The sequence below is a fragment of the Pieris rapae genome, chromosome 7 (genome assembly GCF_905147795.1).
Source record: "Pieris rapae chromosome 7, ilPieRapa1.1, whole genome shotgun sequence".
Lineage (NCBI taxonomy): Eukaryota > Metazoa > Arthropoda > Insecta > Lepidoptera > Pieridae > Pieris > Pieris rapae.
Window position 1 is genome coordinate 1194789 of NC_059515.1, and position 24152 is coordinate 1218940.

At 32.9% G+C, this 24152-nt stretch overlaps 3 protein-coding genes across 4 annotated transcripts in view; 2 read left to right on the forward strand and 1 right to left on the reverse strand.

Moving 5' to 3' along the window:
- Positions 1-152: 152 nt before the first annotated feature.
- Positions 153-7698, reverse strand: LOC110994646. The gene is made up of 9 exons (XM_022261438.2): positions 7314-7698; positions 7040-7243; positions 6852-6920; positions 6440-6580; positions 6140-6331; positions 5088-5228; positions 4016-4723; positions 3316-3536; positions 153-2174 (listed from the first exon to the last, which is right to left on the reverse strand). The coding sequence occupies exons 1-9, from the start codon at positions 7449-7451 to the stop codon at positions 1628-1630; spliced, it is 2361 nt and encodes a 786-aa protein (XP_022117130.2). The 5' UTR covers positions 7452-7698; the 3' UTR covers positions 153-1627.
- Positions 7699-8828: 1130 nt separating this feature from the next.
- On the forward strand, positions 8829-11313 carry LOC110994600 (isocitrate dehydrogenase [NADP] cytoplasmic). The gene is made up of 2 exons (XM_022261353.2): positions 8829-8996; positions 9932-11313. The coding sequence occupies exon 2, from the start codon at positions 9942-9944 to the stop codon at positions 11166-11168; it is 1227 nt and encodes a 408-aa protein (XP_022117045.2). The 5' UTR covers positions 8829-8996; positions 9932-9941; the 3' UTR covers positions 11169-11313.
- A 3217-nt stretch (positions 11314-14530) lies between these two features.
- LOC110994644 overlaps positions 14531-24152 on the forward strand; it is a 38581-nt gene continuing 28959 nt past the window's right edge. For both annotated transcript variants that reach the window (XM_022261431.2, XM_022261433.2), the window contains exon 1: positions 14531-14677. In XM_022261431.2, coding sequence (XP_022117123.2) covers positions 14621-14677 — 57 coding nt within the window. In that variant the 5' untranslated portion in view covers positions 14531-14620. The remainder of the gene's footprint in view (positions 14678-24152) is intronic.

Genomic DNA, 24152 nt, shown 5'->3' on the forward strand with positions numbered 1-24152 from the left:
TTCTTTCACTGTTGGAAAGCTACATCATTCCTGAGTGACATAGGCTATATTTCATTTTCAAAAAAATAGGCATCCTTACTAAAATTACGATAACATTAACATTTGTTTATTATTTGATACAATTCTAACAGATGGCGCTGAGTTAAAGGTAGTAGTTTGGCAAGACGACGTTTGCCAGGTCAGCTAGTTATTAAAATATATGCCAACACATCATGATATGCATTTCTGTCTTTGTTTCATACAAAGACTGAAGTAGAAAGCTGAAGTAATATTTTTAAATGGACTTAATTGACGAAAAATTGTATTTAATTGTATTTGAAGAATTATATTGTTCTGACTTTACTATAATTTAGGTTTTTTATTCTTATACTAACTTAACCTTTTTTTGTTAGAACCCACATATATGGAGCATATACATTCAGCCGTAGTGAGCGGGGAAGTGGGCAGGGAAGTGGACAAGATGAGTGTGTAAACGCGATACTTCGTCGTAAGGAAATGCGGCAATATGTTCCTAATACTGTGACAGAGCGAAACTCAAGTTTTTCATATAAAAATGAATTAAAGCCTAGGTCATATTGAAATAAATAAATTTCATAGCCTATCGAAATCACATATAAATAGTATAACGCAAAAATGCCACTCATAAAAGCTAATTTAACTTACATAAGCGTATAATTATAAAAATAGCACAGCCTTAGAATTTGTAAACAGTTGAAAATACTTCTAAAAATCAGTCAAAAATTAAAGCTTAAAGCGTAAAACACAACCACGTAACAAAATAAACTGTCAAACGAAACTTTGGCCATATAAAACATGCCTTATTTTTACCGTACTTGTTACCATGGTAACGATCACCATGAACAACCAAACTTTAGTCCACGTTTTACAAGCCTGTTACTTAAAAACGTCTGAGACGAAAAACAAAACGCCTAGTTAAAAATACCATTGGCATTTGCGACGAGTCGTTTTACTATAGCTCGTTTGTCACAATCTATAGTAAAAATAACGACAAGTAACAGATATTAATATTTTTTAAATAAATAGGCGGATATTAAAACTATTTTCTAAACGAAACAAGCTAAAATAACCATAAACTTATTCTAGTAGTAACTAATGTATATAATCAGGTAACTTAACGAGGTAGATAACATGAAACAGTCAAAAATGTTTATAAAAATAACAATCTTCTCGCAAAATAATAGCGGGAAATTATTTTGCTTATTAAGAGGCATTGTACGATTCAAGTTTCAGTATCTGTAATCCTACCATGAAAATTTAATTATTATTGCAATCGCTAAGTCTTTAATCAATTTTGGCAGTTGACAGTTGTCACAATATTTAACCACAGATAAGTAATACAACACTATTCAATAAGATTCAAGTAACGATTAAATTTTTAGTATCTGTAATCTACTACCTATAAGTCTTGACATCCATTCATTTTGGCAGTTTTCAACCACAGTTAAATAATACAACACTGTTCAATCAGGTTTTATGAGTGAATGGCTTAAGACTAAGTTACAGATACAATTAATACTTTAATACAAGCTAAATTAAATATCGCTGGGAATACTAAAATAACTTAAAAGGAATAGACATAATTTCACGAACTTTCTAGGTTTCTAAATCATTTTTTATTTGTCTGAGCGTTTTCAGCGCTTGAAGCCAAAAGAGCTGACAAAGTTGCGTGAGTCGCACTCAAATTGCCATTAGCGGGGCATACAATAGTCGAATTTCCCAGACTGTTCAAGAGGCCAGAACCAGAACTAACTATGGTGACATTAGGTGGCGGAGTGGAACCCGTTGCGAACCCGGTTGAAAGAACCTTTTGGGTATTATGCATTATGAAAGACTTGCCTGAACCCGTACTGCCCAACGTCAGTACCTTCTTCAACATAACCGAGGAATTACAAGCGTTGTCGATCATTTCCTTGGTCGTGGAGATGTCCGACTTGGGAGTCGTGACCGGCTGAACTGAAAAGGAAATACCTGAATTCTGGGTTTTCGACATAATCGCGTTATGGAGAATGTTCCCGTTGGGAAACGATTTCGTCACGTTGTATTGGCCTGGAGTGATGATGGTCGAGTTGTGAGTTCCAAAACCGATGATCGTGTTGGCCGTGCCCTGAGACATCACTGTACTTATGGTCCCAGATTTGGCGTTGATTGGAATGCTGAAAATTGGATTTTGTTAATGATATATAACAAGTAGTTCTCTTAAGGATTAAGGGATATACGTCGTTCCACAAAGTTTCTAAGACAGGGGCGCGGACCATCAGTATATGGAACCAGCGGCCCACTGAAGTATTTTCAAAACAATTCGACTTAGGAGCCTTCGGGAAAAGAGCGTACAAATTTTTAAAAGACTGACAACGCACTAGCGAGCTTTCTAGGAATGTGTCTATGGGCGGCGGTATCACTTAACCTCAGGTGAGCCTCCTGCCTTTTAATACATTTAAAAAAGGCAAATGTTGATTATTTACATAACGTGTTTTCATAAATTGTGGGCAAAACTAAGAGAAAGTTACGTCTTAACTTCCGTAAGCGCTATAGGCCTAAGCTTGAAACATATAGAAAAACAACTTAAAAAAACTTTCCCAAAAGTTCTTACACATACCTACATTTTAAAGTTTCGCAATTAAAAATATAAACAAATTTAAAAATATCGAGTTTTATAACATGGTATAAAGACGTCCATATCAGAAGGTATTGATACACTATTGGGGATGAAGGATGGCTAACAGTTCCGCCAACCTGCAGGAAGGATCCTAGGAGGGGCTAAACTTGAGAAGTTGTGTATATAGCAAATTAATAAATGATGTGTATATATAAACAGTAAAAGGTAGTAGTATTATAATTCGTTATACATTCGCCACGTTTCCATAGAAAGATTTATTGACGTGACAATTATATCGATTACCGCCGGCTGCATGCACGACAAAACATGAATTATCCCGCTGCGCTCATTGTCCCGTTACGAACATTGTCCCGTTACGCTCATTGTACGCTTGCGCCGCATCTATCTCCCTTCCACATGAAGAATTAAGTATGCATTCATTTTATCAAAGTTTTGTTAATCATATTTTATATTTACAAATTCAACTAGTTTTCTCCGAAAGGGTGGCAGACCCCACTGCCACGCACTATGTGATTTTTAAATGGCCGGGTATTGTACGACCATTATTTGGTGCAGGTAAACAAGGCCTACCCAACCTGACTTCACTAAACAGTTGCTAAACTATTTCTCATTCATCGGTTCTACTACTAACCTAAGAATTCCCTTTGACATTCCCTCTTGACTTTAAAAGTACATACCCGCGAATAACTTGAGACGCAGACGCCGGTATGCTTTGTATAGTGACAGTGGCTTGAGGCAAGTGATGGACCGTCCGCTGGCCTTGGACGTTGCCACTTGTGTAGTAGTGCACTGTGCTGCCGATACGGCCCGGGGCCAAGTGGGCAACGGGGACACTGTGCACCATACCACTGGTTGTTGATGCTACTGTTATGCACTTTGTGTTTTGACTGCCTGAAAACTGTTTGAAACTGGTTAGTTAATAAAAAAAATGTTTCATATGGTGTTAAACTGTACAAAGTTGATGCATATATTATTGATTATTTATTTAGAAAAGTACACCACATTATTTATAACACTATTCTACAGTAGTGTTACTATATATACTAAGACTTCTAATTTTAGTATAATTTTTTTATTTATTATAGATTATACCAGCAAAAGTGGGTTATGTATAAGATATCTTAGAGTTATCGTTATATGGAAAAATACAATTTACTGCAGAACAAAAAAAACAGGGCCCAAAGTAGTTTTAACGTTTTAAATACTCTTTAAATCAAGTTTAGTTAAAAAAGTTTAGACTGCATTTGAATTAATAATTTGAGTTATCGTAAAATATAAACATTTCAGGAAATATAACATTGTAAGAGGAGTAATTGAAATATTAATAATTGTTATTTATCGAAAAGTATTAGTTGAAGTATTGAATACAAAACTTACTGTGGTATTAAGTGTACTTCCGAGGTCAAATTCATCACCAACCAAAGTGATCGAGTCCGGATTGACACCTGTCAACTTTTCAATTGTCTTTCTTGCATCTGCGTCACTTTCAATATCCCCCAAGTTCCGGCTCAGAAACTCAATATCTGCTTCAAGCAACCCATCAACCAGGCTGTTCTCATCATTATCCTTACACAAATCAAATTCATCATTCTCCAGTTTGATATCTTCAACCTTGATCGCATCAACATTGATATCATCTATATTTTCAACTTTTATACCGTTCGCTTCCAAATCTTCCACTTTGATTCCATCAACCTTCATCTCATCCAGATCTTCCATTTTGATTCCATCCACTTTAATGTCATCTATATCTTCAACTTTTATATCAGCGAAATCGTTATCGTTAGCGACGCCTGCGCCATCAGAGTTGTTCATATATTGACTGGCATTGAAGTTGGCAGAATCGAAGTCATCGTGTGCCTCGATTTTTATATCATCAATTTCGAATTTGTCCTCTTGATTACTTGTCGTTGGCTGTGGGCTATCGGCGTTTAGATCCCCGCTCAGAGCTCTCTTTAGAACATATGCCTTTATCTTCCTCAACATAAATAGTGGTACTTTGAAACCGGTCAGCTCGCCAAGTAACGGCAATGAATTGTGCTTGTATGCCTCACTGTGAGCCAGTTCCTCTATATCTTCTAGAACCTGGAGAGATTAAGGGTTTTATTTATAAATAAATACATAGTCAAATAAAGAATTTTCTTTTTTTACGCTTCTATTATTTTTTAATAGAAGAAAATGCAATAACACTGTACGACGGGTCGTGATGTTTTACTTTATATATTTTAATTTTTTTTCCTTAAAAATGACATGTATGTTGTTAATGACAATAACCTTCTTAAAACCTAATCGAATATTAAGTATTTTCTTTCTATTCTAAACTTTTAAGTATCTGCACCCATGGATATGAGAGATAAGTAAATAAGGGTTTACATGACTATTTAAAACCCCTTTATAAAGTTAAATATGAACTATCTTCTACTTAGTTTTAACTTCACAATTATCATACCATGATGTAAGTTTTGCCTCCGACAGCATTCACAAGATTATGACTTGCAATCCATTCTTTGTCAGCGCTGTCTGCTGGATACCTCAGTAAGTCCGCGTGTCTCGTGTACAAACGACCGCGTGAATTGCCTAATCCGAGAACCTTAAATCATAATAAAAAAAATAGTGTTTCTAAATTTATATTTACTATCAGTTCTCAAATCAAGGGCAATAATCTTAAAAATCACCAAGAGAGAAACTCTCTGATTTCTTTTCTAGTCTTCATTACATTGTAAAGCAATTAATTTTAGTGATTAAACTAAAATTGTTGAATATTTAATAATTAAACCAACATTACTATCATAATCAAAGTGGCAAATGAAGGCAGAAAATAATCATTACATAACCATATATACAATGAACCAAGACCAGTAACAAAATTATTTTTATTTCATGTAAGATAAAATCCCAAGCAGATTTTACTGCAATTTCTCCATCCCAATTGTCAGCATAAGTAAACAAAAGTCTCAAAAATAATAGAACATAAAGATAGAAATTTTTGTAGGAATATTCTATGTCTGTATTTTTTTTATAGAAAAGGGGCAAACGGGCAGGAGGCGCACCTGATGTTAAGTGATACCGCCGCCAATATTGTATGTGTGGTAATATGTGTAAAAAAGTATATAATTATTGTAGACGTAATCACCAATTAAGTAAATCAAAGATTCCTCCCTCCTCCTTATGGTGCTTATGTAATACTTGAATGACCCCTATCTCCCCCCCTATCTCTATGACCCCTGCCAATTAAGCATTGGGCAAGAAATAACTGCATCAGCTTCAATGTTAATTTTTATTATTGGAAGACTTTTATACTTTAGCACAGTGTCCTGAAATTATTAAATTTTGTCGAGAATCAAAGCAGCAATGACTAGATTGTATGCGGCCTGCTTAACCAATAACCCAAAGTGGCAGTTTAATTATTATACTCTTGGTATATATCTGTACCTATTGGTAGCTAAATTAACTGCTTATAATCTGATCAAAAATATTTACAAACTACTCGGTAATACTGACTTTGTGAGCATGAGAACCCATAATGAATAAAGTGTCCTGGGTTAATCTACCCGGATTCCATTTATCAGGGTCTCGGACTGCAGGTGAACATATTGGTGAAGATCGTCCACTGTCGCCACTTTCCTCTTGTTTAATTTTCTTAATCTTAGGATCAGCTTCAACTTCAACATCTTTTCGTTTCTGTGAAGGGCCCTGAAAATGTGTAATATATGTATGTTTTAAATTCTCATTTTAAAAAGGACAGTTTTATGTTTGATAAAACATGATATATATAAACATATTATTTGAAAGAGTACTTACAGCAGCATATTTAACAAATTTTGTTTCCACACTTTGACTAGCTTCAAGGTCATTTGACTCTTGCGTAGCTTGGTAAGTCCTAGGAGGTGTAGTATATAACAAACGTGTGGCATCCAGCATAGCTCGGCAAACTGCTCTCACCTAAATTTGTAAATCATCCATTACAAGTTATATTCATTGGCATAGTTTTCGGACCTATGACATCTGTTATGTTATATAAATAAAATAACTTGTGGGTTAGTAATTTAAGTTCAGTTCAGTTCAGTAGTAAGCCATAATCTTCAAAGTACAATAACTAATATATGCGTATTCTTAATACCTCACATCAAATTTCTGTACATAAACTACTTTTTCTCCAAATAGCAATAAAATATTTATTACTAACTAATATTATTAGCTGTTCTATGCTTACCTGATCTTCGCTCACAGATTCATCTCCTAGGTTCAGCCGGATATTATTAACAGCAGGAACAAAGAATTTCTGAAAACATTACTATATTTACTACAAATTTTCATTATATTATTATTTATATGCTTATATAAAATTATGTTGATTTGTGTAATGTGTATAAAAATTAAACTATTTCATAATAATCATACCTCCAAATACTTTTTTATAACTTGGTCAATTTCACGGGTTACAGATGACTGAATGGTTTGCCTTAACATATCCAGAGACTTATTAGCACTTGCACGAAATTCGGCTATGGGTCTTGAATGCGGTTGTACAGGGCCAGGAAGGCTAAATCGACGATGCATTGCTGCTAGCGTATTAATGGCAATTTGCCGAGTTATTGGCTGTTTCTAAAAAAATTTGTCGCAAATGTAAATTTTGTCAAAATGAATGGAAATTAGAAATTATAAAAGTACTCACTGTTTGCATATTGGTGTTCATCCGAATGCTTAGTGTCTTAGGACCTTGCGTAGTCCATGAGTTATTTGGAAGAGCTTCCATATTCGGATTATTCGACGAAGAGTTCTCATTCTGATTAGCATTTTTCTGAATGACCATTTTAGAATGCAAATTATTTTAAAGTTTCATTGGCTGTATTTAACACATTTACTATGGAATTATAGTTTTAGTAGCGATATATCATACATATTATTATTTTCTATGTGTACATATTTAACTTAGTACCCATAAGCACTTTATTTTCTTATTATGATCCACATTAGATACATTAAAAATTAAAATAAAGTATTGCAGATTGCTTAAAAACAACGGTTTTAACAAAGTCAAATAATTTGGATTTACCGATTTGTAGGAAATACTCAAAAGTTAAAAAAAACAACCACAGACTACAATACTCAGATGATCATTAGATATTCAATTCAGACACGACCAGACTATAACAATTCATTAAAAAGCAGCTTCCGATTAATATGATATAAATTTGACGTCATACTGTCTTAATTTCTCGGTGTCGTAAAGTTCATTAATTAACTAAATTTTTTTATAACACATGATTTGGCGACTTGAAGCGAGCTGTTTTTGAGTTAGAGTTGACTTAAAATTCTAGCATCTTATGTCGGTTTTGACCGCCGTTTTTACCTAACTCCAAACCCGGCTCTCTTAACTTGAAACTTAACGACGTCAGGTTTGACTGGGACGGCCATGCTTCCACTTTCTTCTCGAGTTCCAATAGAAAGCGCCTATTAGGAAATGTGATTGGGAGGGTTTGGTCCATCTATTTCCATTTGCGTCGCTTGATTTGCTGGCTAACCGTCCTCTACACCCATCCAGATCGGTTCTCAACTTAAACATGCATTTCTTTCGTTTTCCTGGTGGTAGATTTTAAGTCCCGCCGATGTGAAACGTTGATAAGAGAAAAGTATTAGGTGATTAGGCCGGATGCTTGTTCTATGCGAAGGAGAGACTCGTCGGCTCCAGAGAGAGAGCTCGTCCAAGATAATTCTGCAGATAACCTTAGAAAGTCGAGAGTACATAATGTGATATCTCTCCAATTGCTGCATTGGCTTAAATCCCTTTTTGGGTACAGATATAAGAATCCCCCTGTTCCAGTCCTCCAGAAGCTTGTCGCTGATCCAGATTTTACCAATCAAAGGCGTCAGCGGGATGTTTGGGAATTAAAAGGCTATATTATTATTATTATTATAACATCAAATTAAAAATAAAGATGCCTTATAAAGTTATTGGCCGACATGACGATCATAGCTCAACCACCTCATCTATTTTTCTGACAAAATGAATTATTAAATACTATCTTGACGCGTCATCCGGTAGCGCTATTTTATTTATCATCAACAGTGCAAACCTTTCTCCTACAAGTTTGGCCGTAGCGTATAATATTAGAGATTTATGTAACCCTAGCTGATTATTATTTCATGCGATACTAGCGCTAAAACGGAACATTTTGAAAACAATCGGTCCTAGGCCTGACAGTTACCTTTCCTGTTTTGTGTTGAATTAATTCTCGTCAAGTCGTCACTATTTGAATCGAGAGTGGGGCTCGAGTTTGAGTATATTGTGTGAACTGTGAATATTTACTTACCTACTTAAGTGGTGTAGACGTGGATTCGTTGTAAAGCCATTAATGTAAGTATATTTCTAGTTTCTCTGCAATTAGCTCTATTTTACCGCTGCTGTTCTAAATTTAGAATTATTCTCTATCGCTACTGTATTCGCAAGATGTTAAAGAATATCACTCAATTGAATTATTTTTTTGTAGATCTGATCTTTTCATTCTAATACAAATTTTTATTCCAAAATTGGCTTTATTCATCGGATACATTCAATATATATAATATAATCATATTTATTTTATAAGCCTCTATGAATGTATTATTGGTATATATGACTTAACATATAATTAAAATTACACCTACAGTGTTTGCATTATGCTTCAAAAGATAATTAACAAAAAGTCCAAAAAAAACAATATTTAATAGCTTTTGAACTTTGTACTTTGACACATAAGAATTTTTTTCTTAACATTTTTCTCCTACACAAGGTTTAATAAATAGTAATTTCAGTAGGTACATACTTAGTTGTTTTTAGTATAAATAAAAGAAACTAAGTTGCAGTAATAGGTATCAATAGTCTATTATAGAGTAAACAATAACTCATAAAATGAAGAAAAATGATTTTTTTTATACTTATTATTATTAAATAGGGTAGTAATAAAAATATGCCTTTATTTTCACCTGTAAAAGATTATTTTAATTCTTTACTTACTGTATAAATTTTTTATTAACTTTGTATCTACCATACTTTGACGATATTATATCTAAAGGTATTTTTGTAAGATAAATAAATGATAAAGTGTAAATGTAAAATGATAAAATCAACAAATCAAGGTTACCTCACCTTATCATATTTTGTAGAATGTGAAACTCATTAAACCTTCACCTCAGTTACATTTGGCTTTAAAATGTAACTGAGGTGATATAAAATAAAAAAAATATAGTATAGTGATATTATCATAATAAAATAATCAGTATAATTTATTATTCCTCTATTTAAAATTTCAGACTCATAAAAATGTCAAAAATAAAGGCTGGACCTGTTGTTGATGTCCTTGGAGATGAGATGACAAGAATAATCTGGGATTTGATTAAAAATAAGCTCATTTTACCTTTCTTAGACATAGAATTACATACATATGATTTGGGAATGGAGTACCGTGATCAAACTGAAGACCAGGTAACAATTGATTGTGCTAATGCTATTAAAAAGTACAATGTTGGTATTAAGTGTGCTACCATCACACCAGATGAGAAGAGAGTTGAAGAATTCAATTTAAAGAAAATGTGGAAGAGTCCCAATGGTACCATTCGTAACATTCTTGGTGGTACAGTGTTCAGAGAAGCTATTATTTGCAAGAACATCCCACGTCTTGTTACTGGTTGGGAAAAACCAATTATTATTGGACGTCATGCTCATGCTGATCAATATAAAGCCACAGATTTTGTAGTTCCTGGTGAAGGAAAGTTAGAGTTGGTGTTCACACCTCCTTCTGGTGAACCAGTCAAATATGTTGTTAATGAATTTAAAGGTGCAGGTGTAGCTATTGGTATGTTTAACACAGATGCATCAATTATTGATTTCGCCCATTCCTCATTCAAATTTGCACTCGCAAGAAAATATCCATTGTACTTGAGCACTAAGAACACAATTCTCAAGAAATATGATGGTCGCTTTAAAGACATTTTCCAAGAAATCTATGAAAAGGATTATAAGTCTCAATTTGAAGGTGCAGGAATTTGGTATGAGCACAGACTCATTGATGACATGGTTGCATACGCTATGAAGTCTGAGGGTGGTTTTGTTTGGGCTTGTAAGAACTACGATGGGGATGTGCAATCAGATTCAGTTGCCCAAGGATACGGATCTCTTGGTCTTATGACTTCAGTACTTATTTGTCCTGATGGAAAGACCGTTGAAGCCGAAGCCGCTCATGGAACTGTTACACGACACTACCGTTTCTATCAACAAGGAAAAGAAACATCCACCAATCCTATTGCTTCCATTTTCGCGTGGACCAGAGGTCTATTGCATCGCGCCAAGCTAGACGACAATGCTGAACTGAAAAATTTTGCTGAAACACTCGAAAGTGTTTGCATCGACACCATTGAGTCTGGAATTATGACAAAAGATCTTGCTATTTGTATCAAAGGCATGAACAACGTAAAGAGGTCAGATTACTACGAAACATTTGAATTTATGGATAAGTTGGCAGAGAATTTAGCTAAAAGACTGGGAAAGTGACTAACAAATGAACAAAAGTTATGTCATCTCTAATGGAATGATTTATTACTTATACGGGGATATATGGTATATTATTTAAACAGCATTTATTTATTGTAATCGATTTTATATAACTAATAAATGATCTTTATTGTCACAAATCAAATCTGCATTTTGTCTTTTAGACCCTAAGAATTCTATTATAAAAAATAACTGATTATAAATTGTTTAATGATAACATGTAATGAGAGCGGGAAGAGGTCAGTTACTGAATAAGAGTGCATATCAATTATGCATTATTTCTTATCGTAATGCAATCTTCATATAGTTATCGCTAGTCATGTACATAAATAACTAAATATGTTTTTGTTGGTTTCAAATAAACGAGTAAATTATCCGTTAAATAAAAAATCTGGCCTCTAGACACACCTCTAATTAAAATTATAATGTATGCCAATGAGGTAAATGGGAATAATTAAACCCATTCACGGATACTAATAAGTTATTTAAAACTATTGACCTAAGACATTAGTTTGGCCGAAATTATAAACAAAATTCAACATAATGGTCTTTATAATTTACTTTTCGCCGTTAAAAATAACGATTTAAATAGTAATTTAACGACTTCAAAGTTACGATTTCGTAAACATGTTCTCAAGGACATGAAACGAAAAACAACTAGTATAAAATATACGGTCGAAGTAAATATTGAGATGATTATTACTACAAATTTACCTTGAATTGACATCCCATAACCTCTTTCTTTTCTCTAGGGTTCTCATTTAAACCAGATTCAAACATTCTCTAATTAAAGATGTATATTAGGCATATTATTTATGATAGTAATCAGTGGACAATGATTTAATTGTGTATTATTTTTATTCAGATTTGTAATTTTAAATGAATAACACTTGTTGAAATAGTCGATTTATAAACAACATGACCAACTTAATTTGTTTTCCTAATTACTCGATCACAACTTGTTTTTAGCACTTTAACAACCACAGTTATTGTAATATTTCATATAAAACAAACAAGTTACAAAACAGTTTAATATAAAAATATTTTATAAATAATTCTAATATAATAATTAACCTTAATGTAATAACGAAAATATATTATTAAAAGGAATCCCTTTAGGCAAGGTTCCGAAGATAAAAGCAGCATTCCCCCTTTGAATAGCTAGACTAAATCTTTGTCCGAGGTAGCTGCCAGCTCTTCGGTCTCCAGTGATGTCGACTAACCTTTTTGATATTTCCCTAAAAAGCCTTATAGCGCTCGGAACCCACGAACCAAGGGTCTCGACACCCCATGGGACAAAATCATATTTGGAGCCTAGACCCCTGTTTTGCATACTTTTTTGCTGCCTCACAAGCCGCACACAATCCGTTGTTGGTTCCATGTGGATGGACAGGTTGCATCATGAGAAGACTTGGTATGAACCAATACCCGGCCTATCTTCCATGGAGTCAAACATATACCATCCAGTCCCTTACAATGCCAGTCGGCTCATTTATGAGGAGCAATTTAATGTAATACATATTTCATTAAGTTTATTTAAAACTTAGGTCGCTTTAAAGATTATGTCATAAAAAAACAGGTAGTTTACATAATTTTGTAATAGGTAAGTCAAGTTTTATGTTATTCATTGTGTTAAGGCATCTTTAGTTACAATTCACACTAAAAAATATTTTAAGAGATAATAAACACCTTATCAAAAAACACGAAAGTGAATACGCAAAAATGTGTCTGACCTCCAGCTATCTATCAATGTGTACAATAATATCAATAGTAAAATAATAAACAACTCTTTGACAAGAATAAAATTTTGCTTGATTAAAATTCGCCTTCAACGTACACTGAGATCCGCGTCACTACTGAGGGCGCCTACTATAATTTCTATATGTCACCAATGTCTCGGTATGTTTTTCACTAACGGTAGTTTAATTTTTACATAGTTGATGATATAGTTCTCAGTCTTGTATTTAATAAACAATACTATATTTTTGGTAATATGGGCTTGTCAGACTCATTCTTCTCTTGGTATAAGATTTATGAAATAAAGACAATAATTTTTTTCTAAAATATTTATGTGAGCGTATGGCTGTCGTCGAGTCGAGGAAATCTGCACCGACGTACAATAAATTCTTGAAACAGTTCAGGCCATTTCTGACCCCCCTATAACTTCGTTATGGATAAAAGTAAAAGCCTGAACTAAACAATCCAATTTAATATAATGCTTAGATACATTATATTTTCATGCGATGGCCAAGTCAATCTATTTATTTAAAACATAAAAGTTTTTTAACATTGAAATGCCCACTATGTTAGGTTAGCTAATTACGTAATGACTTGGTATAAGACGAATCTAACAACTTTTCCCTGTAGAAGTTATAAAGTTTTAAAATCTATAAAATTTTAAAGCGCCTGATAATTTTAAAGTAATTTCTCTATTAAGGCAATTGCTTCAAAATATTGTAAGTGGTAAATAATAAAATTATTAAAAAATATCGGGTCTACTCTACTCCAAAAAGATATCTGTTGCTTTACAACAGGTTATATATTTGTTAATTTTTTTTAATTCATAAATATTTGTTAAGTTTCTTAATCAATAGAACCGCTTTATGTACAATATTAACGAAAATATATTATTTATTGTTAAGAAATCCTCTTCATTTTCTAATTATTCAATATTTTTTTTATTTCTAGGTGTTTTGTTATACAATGCTTCGTTCGGTTTGCTTGGAAATATCTTTATTTATTTATTTATTGACACTTCGTTGCTAGAAAGAAACACAAATAACACAATATATATAAATTACAAGGGATGCAACGGGCGGCCTTATCGCTAACAAGCGATCTCTTCCAGGCAACCCTACTAAGAAAAGAAAACAATAAATAAAAAAATTATGAGTGCAAGAAGTGCAGAACCAGAAGTTATATAAAAAACAAAATATATTTATATTAATCTATAGAGATCTTTATTGAGATTTTGATATGGTTTGATACACTATGAATATTCTAATACATTTTAAATTTAAAAAAAAAAACAATGTACATTTTGACATTAATTGTAACTGTACTTTAAAAAAATGTAAAATATTTTCAACCTTCGATGACCAAGGCATAATCAATTTAATCGAATCCATAACAAAACGAACTCTTACAAGTGTAGCAATTAATCGTTATATGTATGTCAACGCACTATTTACACGAAAGTAAAACGTTTTCGCTTTCTACACAATCCCTTTGAATCAAATAAGTTTTCTTGACTCAAAGGTCCCCTACAAGATTGTCCCTCTCGAGTAGCGGCTGCCTCCCTCCGTAATGCAATGTGCCACAGAGACTGTTCGCGAAGCTCGCTCGCGTCTTCAGTTTGGCGGGCAAAGCGTCGCTATTAAGTTGTGTTGCCAGTTCTTTCAAATATTTGGCGGGAACTGCGAATACGCGGTTAAGTGACATATTCGTGAACGATGAAGTCTACGGTGTACGAACTTATATGGTGCTGGGCAATTCTTAATATATTTATGGTAAGATTTATGAATATTAAAAGCGAAAATAAGGATACATCTAAATTATAAAATATTTAAGTACATTTAAAGGCGAATATTGTTTAGTACTCAATCTTTTTAGATACATTTAGAAAAAAAATTCATAAGTAAATTTAAATATTTTACTAAATTAATTTAAACATTGATCAATGCAATGATAAATCCATCTTTACCACACAAAAACAAACAAAACTCAATTGACATCGAATGCAAATAGCACCCTACAATAACACTCCTTCCAGTTATCGAACAAGATACTGGGGCGATTGTTTTTCTTCAATTGCATACAACAATCATACGAAGGGCGTGTACCGCTAGCTCCTCATATCAATTGCACCGCTCGGGTGCACCCAATTACCAGCATCACAGATTATGGGGAAATTCAGGAAACACGCGAAGCACCGTGATAATGTGTCTATTAATTACAGACTACGATGGTTTAGATTAGTTCGCATCGATGGTTAGGACAAAATTGCCATATTAAAGAAAATGATTGACTCATTAATAACCGAAATCCTTATTTTAACTGCTACAAAAAATAATTGATTTAGATGATTTATATTTATTTAAATAAAATTTTATGATTTTATTAACATTTCTGTAACACACGCTAGTTCAATCTTGACTGCGCTCGATCGAAACTCATGCAATTATAAAACTGATCTAATTTACCCGTAAATCCTATTATATAATATATTATATATATCGCTTTTTATCATAAGTGAAGTTTTATATTATGATATTTCTAAATTATTATATTACAACTTTGAGTCGAGAAATACATTGATTGGAAAATGGCAAGTTCTAATTATTTAAAAACTGCATACAATTTTTTCAAATTATGATTGTGTTCTTAAAAAAAAATTACGAAATATATACTAAAGTTTGTATATTTTATTGACAGTTGATTCTGTTACTCTATGGGGTCTGTTTCACAATGTATGGATAAAGTACCAAATAGCTATGCAACACATTTTTTCACATTCCGAATAAGAAACTTCGCGTTTCATGACGAATAGCGCTATCTGACAGCCGTGAAACGCAACAAACACTAGTAATAAGTAATAAATAGCTTGTTTGGACCTTATCCGGACATTGTGAAACAGACCCTAAATGAAATTAACGAAAAACAATCATAAAATTTAAAATGATTTTATTCAAATACGTATTAGTAATCTTATCTATCACTAAAAGTTCGTCGCTTAAGTAAAGCAACGCATCACTATTTCTTCTCCAGAGTGTATATCGGTATAACGGACACCGATAATACCGGTCAAATATCTCAAAGATTAACATTATCTTCACCTATATATGGTAACACATGACGCAGAAATATGTTACATTTGCCAATGGACTTTGTATCCGGCTAATAAATAAATAAAAATTAAAAAAATATGTTCACGCTTTTTCGGCATTCCGGGAATTAAAAAAGTTAGTCTTCGATCTTATACCCAAGCCCTAAGACGGAATTATGATAAAGGACAAAGAATTCTCTGTGATGCTGTAACTCATGTTCGTGGGAAGCGTCTCAGGCCGCGCAATCAGGGAATGTAGGGAGAGTGCTCAATTACATACGAGCTGTTTTTATTGCGATTCCTTGCCATGAAACCTGCATTAGACGGATCTAAGTTTTACGATACATTTCTCCTATCATGATTGAGTTTTTTATTGCTTGTCTGATTGCACGGTTTTAACGAGAAAATATATTATTGTAATGTCTTTTACTTATATTGACCGCATTTCAGTCTATGCGATCAATATTGCTATTTTATATTATCTCGATTTCAATCAAATATGTCACGATTATTTTTTTTGAAGTATTTAAATATAATTCACATTATGGTTCTATAAAACAAAAGTGTTGTTCCATTTCTTCCAATTGTGGACACCCAGATCCCCGACTTTTTATAGGTTTATCTTAAAGCTATAGTTTATGATTCGAATTTTGAGCAGTTCTGCAAATTTGCTAGTCTGCTTTGAAGAATGTATTCACTGTGATGTTCAATCCGCACATTATAATAATGCAATTATAATATTACAATTTTTTTTTATAAATATTTAAAGTTTAAAGTAGGCGCTGAGACACCCTTTATTTGTTACAAGTATAAAAGTTACGTATGTTTAGGTAATTGACTGTGAAAGTTAAGTCAGACCTAACAATAAAATTTAAGAGAATTACAAGGAATTATTTTTTAGTAGTTAGAACTAATTTATTTGCTTTTTTAACGGGAGAAAACGAGCAGGAGATAAGCATTGCCTAAAGGTTCGGAAGCGCGCAACAATGTTCAATTAACATTGTTTTAATACAAAATTGATCACAGTTTTTTACTAACGGATAAGAATTTGTTTATCACGCGGATGTTATTAACGTTCCGCTAAAGAAAACCTGGCGTAAAAAACTTAACTAGTTTGCTATATACGCGGAATTGAAAACAATTCGATACACATACATTTTAATTTTGAAGTGCCTGTGGTGCGATTATGAACCCTGAGGTCGTGAGATCAGACACTAGCTCGTACAGTGCGGGAAAACATCGCGAGGAAACCGGTATGCCGTAGAGCAAACTTGGACTCCCGTATGTCAAAAACACATTTGACGTAGATATTCCACAGGATTCATCATTCAAAGCAAAGTCTCGCATTTTATTGTGATAAAAAAATATTAACAAACAATGTCCAATTAATATTGTAGTTGACAAATTCAATTACATTTCAGACTTAGGGTGACAACAGATTCTTAATAGGCCAGCAACGCACTTCCGAGTATCCTAGCAGTGGATGTGCCCCGCGGCCGCGGCGGTTAACATATTATAAGCGCGTAGGCGTAGGCATGGTACTCTCTCGAAGTCTTGCGTTTACCGTGTCTCTGAAACGATGGCTTTTCCAATGACAGCCATATGCTCAGAAGGATGCTCCTATCCACTTATAAAGAAAAATGTCAATTTATCTATACCCTGGCTTGACAAGATTTTAAAACCATTTCAAGACATTTATTAATGCATACAAAAGCAATACATATTTTTAAAAAAGGCTTTAAAAATCCATTCAAATTAAACATTCAATATTTCAAAAACCCGCCAAAACGCTTCTCAAGTCAAAATAGCGTTGCACTTGTCATTATTAAACAACACATGTATACCAATATTTATATCAAAAACAGAACCCCAGGAAACAGTACAACGCAAGTATGCTTGCATATCGTCGATTCGTATATGACTAATGTATCAAATGACGTTTAAAGTTAAATAATTATAATTATTTTCTCATAACGCCTTATTTATTTATTAGTAATCAGCTAATATACATATTATAAAACAAAACACTTAGACAATATTTAAAGCCAAAACATATTACATTGTAAAACAGTACATATGAAACAGACAAAAATAAGTACATTAATATACAAAACGAAAAAAAAAATTAAAATAACTGAAATTTAACAAACGACAAATAATACTTAATATTGTTACTACTTAAAAAAAGTCAAAGCCTTCCCGTTTCTCAAAATATTTACTAATAAACTTAAAAACCTCTTTGGTGAAGTGAAAAATATCATCCTGATTATTTGTGTCATAGTTACCTAAAGCCCGAAACATTATGCAGGTAATTCATGTTCGTGACTTTAAAAACAATATTTTCCACAGATTCCTCTCAAAATATAGTCTATTGGGGGAACTTCACACACGTGCTTTTACGAGTACAAACACTTTTTGTAACATTGCAAGTACTTATCTCATCATGAAATTCCACCTTTTGTTAGAACTCATTTGCTTTCTGTGATTTACCGTCGGCAGATTGACTCATCCAATTAGCTTCGTTCTGGAAAAACAATGGGATCATTGTTATTTAACTTTGAAATCTAGTTTATAATGCAAAATTTCATATGAAATGTTGAATGCAGGTAAAATTTAGAATTCTTTCTTCTTATTCAGATGAAATAATTTCTTTTCTTTTTTCTTTCTTCTATTTCTTTATTGTTTCCAAAATTTATGAAAAAGTTTTACAATTTCGGTTTTTCTTTATATGTTCCCAAAATTTACTAACTGTGTTTCCTAAACAATTTTCTAGAAATTTCTTCCTGAAGTCTATCATTTCATTTTCTTAAGTAAACATTTTTTTTTACATTATGTATGAATACATGAGCTTTTAGACAGGCTAACGTTTAACAACATTTAACAAACATTTTAAATGAGTAGGTCAAAGATGTGTTAAAAAACTCAACATCTGACAGATTTAGAACATATCGCACATTCACGGTTTTAAACTCACCTATTATATCTAGCTTTCACTGTTATCACACTATACATGTTTTATACTGACATTTTATAAATAATTATATGTTGTGTGATCAATAAATTCTAAAGGGATTCTAATGTTTTAGTTATTTTAACTGGCCATATGAAAGTAACACTAATGAAGAACTAAATATTACCTTTAGATTTCGGTTTCCTTAATATTTTTTTTACGCCTTTGTACCTTTATCTTTATGTATGATCTGTGACTATCGAGATGCGATGTTATAAGATTCAGAAATGAAACAAGTGTACTACAACTACATTCAATCAAATATTTCATATATGTAATCATAAAAATAAAATTTTGTATATTTTTACTTGTGTGAAAGTATGTCTTGAAATAGTAATAGCGTGAATAATATTCTGGATAATCACTATCGTTCATCTCATCTATTAAGCACAATAAATTGAGATTGACTTTCTTAGAAAGGTTTCGGATCGAAACACAATAGTGTTTACGTATTGTTATACGAATCCAAATTAACAACTGTTATTTCACCTGATTTGTTAAGATTGATTTTATCATTTCTAATATTTGAACTGTTTTGGGTAGAAAATCGCGGATAAATGTTTAAGAAATAACATTTTAAACTCAGCTCAAACGATTTTTGAGTTGAGTTGAACCAAGACAAACATACAAGAATATTTTTATATTATGTATTAGATCTACTTAATATCCGACACTCCAACATACTATTAACACACACATACTATATAATATAAAGGATTTTTAGAGTGTGTAAACCAAACTTGTAGAACTTAAATAAAAACTAAAATTCGGGAGCCATATTAACTCAAACGCAAATGAGCAGTGTTGGTCTAGTGATTCTTACGTGCAACTCTCATCCCTGAGGTCGTAGGTTCGATCCCCGGCTGTGCACTTATGAACTTTTTTCTATGTACGCATTTAACATTCGCTCTAACGGTGAAGGAATGCATTGTGAGGAAACCGACATTTCTTAGACCCGAAAAGTCGACGGCGTGTGTCAGGTACAAGATGTTGATCACCTACTTGCCTATCGGATTGTGATTAAAAAAATGATAATGAAACAGATTCAGAAATTAATATTAATGTAATAATAATAAGGGTATTTGTAGGTAGGTAGGTAGGGTATAAGTTCCTTCCAAATCTAACCTTTTCTCTAAATGCAAATCTGATCTAAAGATGGCATAGTTCGCAGGTAGTTTAAACATTACAACATTAGTTTCATGTGTTTTATACGTAAAAAGCAAAACCGCTATAAAAACTCGTTTTGTTTTATAAGTTTGTTACATTCTAGGAAATAATGTTTTACAAATTTTCGGGTAACAAAACAAAGAATTTTTGAAATTGAATCTAACCTCAAACCGAAATTTTTAACATAACTTCAAGAAGCCCATAAACCAGGTTCACATACAGTTATCCTTTGAATTGTTAGGTAGATGTATGAATTATGCCATTTTCCTCAACTAAACGTGTAGGAAACTGGGTATTCATTGCGCCTAACTGCATGCCAAGACTTAATAGTTTATATCAAACAGGCTTTGAATAGGTTGACCATAGTACCGTTGTGTGTGTTCCGTCAATGGTCAGGTCGCTGTGTCTACGACGCTGTTCGCCCTATCGATCCATAAATGCGCATAATTTACTTGCATATTAACAGTACCCTTGTTTTATTGAGGTCAGATTGTTGTTGGGATTTTTACATGTATGAACTTAGATCCTTTCGTTATCTTGTCACGATGCTAAGCTGTCTTTTACACCTGGGGCAGACACAGTGGTATGTTCGGCTTTGATGTGGTGATGCTTTAAAATTATTGGTTATTGAAGTTATACTTCGTTTGGCGCGTAACATGATGAGAGTAAATTTTTACGATGCGCGCGCACACCGTCACAAAAAACCGAAATCTTCATGTTAGGTTTAGTCAACATTTTAGTTTTTTGAAGTTATACATCGATTGGCGCGTTAGGGAAAAAATATTAGAGTAATTTTTTTCCAATTGTTAGTGTTTTTCTACTAACGTAGTATAAGCCGAAAGATTTTTGAAAAGATTTTCATCTTGTTACGCCATGTATGTAACTTCTAACGCGTGTACATAAATACAGACACGTTTGTTTATTTATTAGACAAAACTGTGTGGTAGTCATACAGACAGTCTATATTAGTCGTGATCGTAGACCAGATACTCTTCCGTGGCTCACAATTGGTAAACATTTACTTTAAATTGCAACCGATGATTGCCAAACTGACATCTGACAAACTCTTACAATATAATAATATCAGTATAGATTTGACCTGGAATGGAAAATAAAAATGAAAGAAAGAGAGATCGGTATAAGGCCACCCATTGCATCTTCATATTTTCTTTATTAAAATAGATTTGACGGTACTATTACTCATGTAAGCATAACACACCTGCAAGTGGGAATGCTTTACGCTTTGAACCTAAGCAAACTTAGTGCATTTCAAAAGCCTTCATTTCGGCGATATAGGTCAACAGCAATGCAGATACAGTTAAATACTTGATATTATCTATGCTTATTCGCTATATCGTTTTAACATCTTCAAAAACGGCCTGTCAAAAATAACAATCTCTGCGAAACGTTGAAGAGTTAATTGGTGCAAAGTTTTTGCTCGCTTAATTCGATTACAACAATGACAGGAGCTGTCAGCAATTGGCGGCAAAAAGTGTACAAACTAGGATCAGATATAACCCAATAAGATTATCTATTAATTGATATGACACGACGTGAGTAACGGTTGGATAATTTTTATTGTAGACTGTTATAATAATTATGGATTTTACTTAAACAAGTGCTTGGTATTTTTATACAGATAATGTAGACAGTTTAAAAAGGTAACAGTTGTTAAGAATATAAAAAAAACTATTAACAAATACATTATGTGATTTTTTTGTCATTATAAACCTTACAATTTAATGGTTCTTAAGTTGATTAGCAAACAAAACTTTATTAATTTATACATTTTGTAATATTTATCCTCAAAATTGAAGTACAAAAACCATTAGGGCTAAATATGATTCCCGTATTGATTGGATTTGACTTCGCATATTTTTACTTAGTACGCAAGTATTTTTTTTTCTTTCAAATTAATATCTATTATTTTCCCAATAACAACGATATAGAAAACAACGATATATGTAACACCGGCTGAATTGGCTGATTGCTTATCACAGCACGCACCTAACGATTGGTGACAAATTACAAACATAGCTTATACTGTACAAAATATTGATTTACGTAAAATCGTTGAAATGTGACTCAATAGTCTCTCGTTTCCAGAAATCAATGTTGTTTGTGATATTGTGGTGGCTGGTGCCCCTACGAGGGTGGCACACCCCCGTTCTATAAATCATTGTCCAAAATTACGTACGATTTCTATGAGTTACAAATCCTATCCGGATAAATCTTAGTGTAACCATGGCAACGGTTATAAAAGCTCGCGTTTAATTTTTCTTTAGATCTGATATATGCAATGGGTACTCATGTGTGACTATGAAACTAATAAAACAGACAAACCCGGAAAATAAATTTCTTATGCTTCATACTTGATTTATATTTATTATTAATGCCAAGATGCCATATCCGTTTTCTATGTGAGCATTTTTAGTATATCCATTTGCGAGTAGTATTAATACGAGCCGTAATTATTAAATCAATAATTAACTTGTAATAATAGTCACAACCAAACCAGTGTTTGCAGGGGGTTGATGTTAATGGCTATTCGAAAATGTATTAACATTAGGTATTCGATATTTGAATTTTAGTTTTTCACTATGTTTTGCAAATTTACTTACTTACTGAGTTTCGTAAACAATTTCCTAGTGAATTCTTCCTATAATTTTAGGTTCTAAAATAAACTATTTCTTTATATTAAACATTATATAGGTGTGTTTTGTCATTTTGTATGATGATTTCCTATTTTAAAAGAGTACCGAGAGTTTATTCCGCCACGTTTTTCTTTGGGCCTCTGTCTTCTTTGCCGAAATAGAACGGTATAGTAATTTTATTCTATGAGTACATGACTTCACATATGATTATTTAACTAATGTATACAAGTATTGTAAATTCTATTTTAAAATAGTAAGTGTGGAGTGTCTTGCCCATTCTTCTCCACACGAAACTACCTTTTGGAACGGGCAACTAGAATCATCTTTAAGTATATTTTATTTAATGTTCACTAGTGCCAATTTATTTGGTCTAATTGGAATAAATGATTTGATTGATTGATTAAGTATGGATGTCTGCGATACAATTTTATGACGTAGAATAAGTGATACCTGTATCCTATATTCCATGCAATGAGTACCTTTGGAACGAAGCATTATATTCCCATGTCCATTTCTACTTTTTAGCTATTTACGCAAGGGTCAGCAATCCACATGAAAAAGTGAACTCTCATGTTTACAAAGCTTCAAAATGCCGCCAAAACAGTCTAGACGGATCACAGAGGGTGTACTCCTTGGGGAGGCTTAACATAATATTCAATACATGAAATTATATTCATCGACATGAACTCAAAAGTCAAATTAGCTTTCTTGTATTTTGACCTTATACGCCTCGATATAGCGCATTGCTTTGGTTAATGTTAAAAAGTAATCAACTTAAAATAAAAATAAATCAGTGTTACAACCTTTTTAGTTCTGGGCCTCAGATTTCTGTATCTGTTTCATTATCATACGTCAATCTATTAGACAAGTGATCAACCTGTGCCTGACATACGCCGTCGATTAGTTCTAAGAGTTTGAAATTTAATAAGAAAACTTGAATAACAATATTTCTATTAGTGCCGGAACAATGGATGCAGTTTTTTTACGCTTGAATATCTCACACACAGATGGCGGCGGGAGGTGCAATCATTACCATTACTTCACTTGCCTTACGAGTTTATGAAAAATAAACACTTAAAGCTATGATTATTATTTCTATTAGAGAGCAGTGTTGGCCTAGTGGCTTCAGCGTGCGACTCTCATACCTGAGGTCGTAGGTTCGATCCCCGGCTGTGCACCTGTGGACGTTCTTTCTATGTGCGCATTTAACATTTGCTCGAACGATGAAGGAAAACATCGTGAGAAAACATTAACTTAACATGTCTTAGACCCATAAAGTCGATCACATGTGTCAGGCATTGTAAGCTGCCTGCCACCTACTTGCCTAT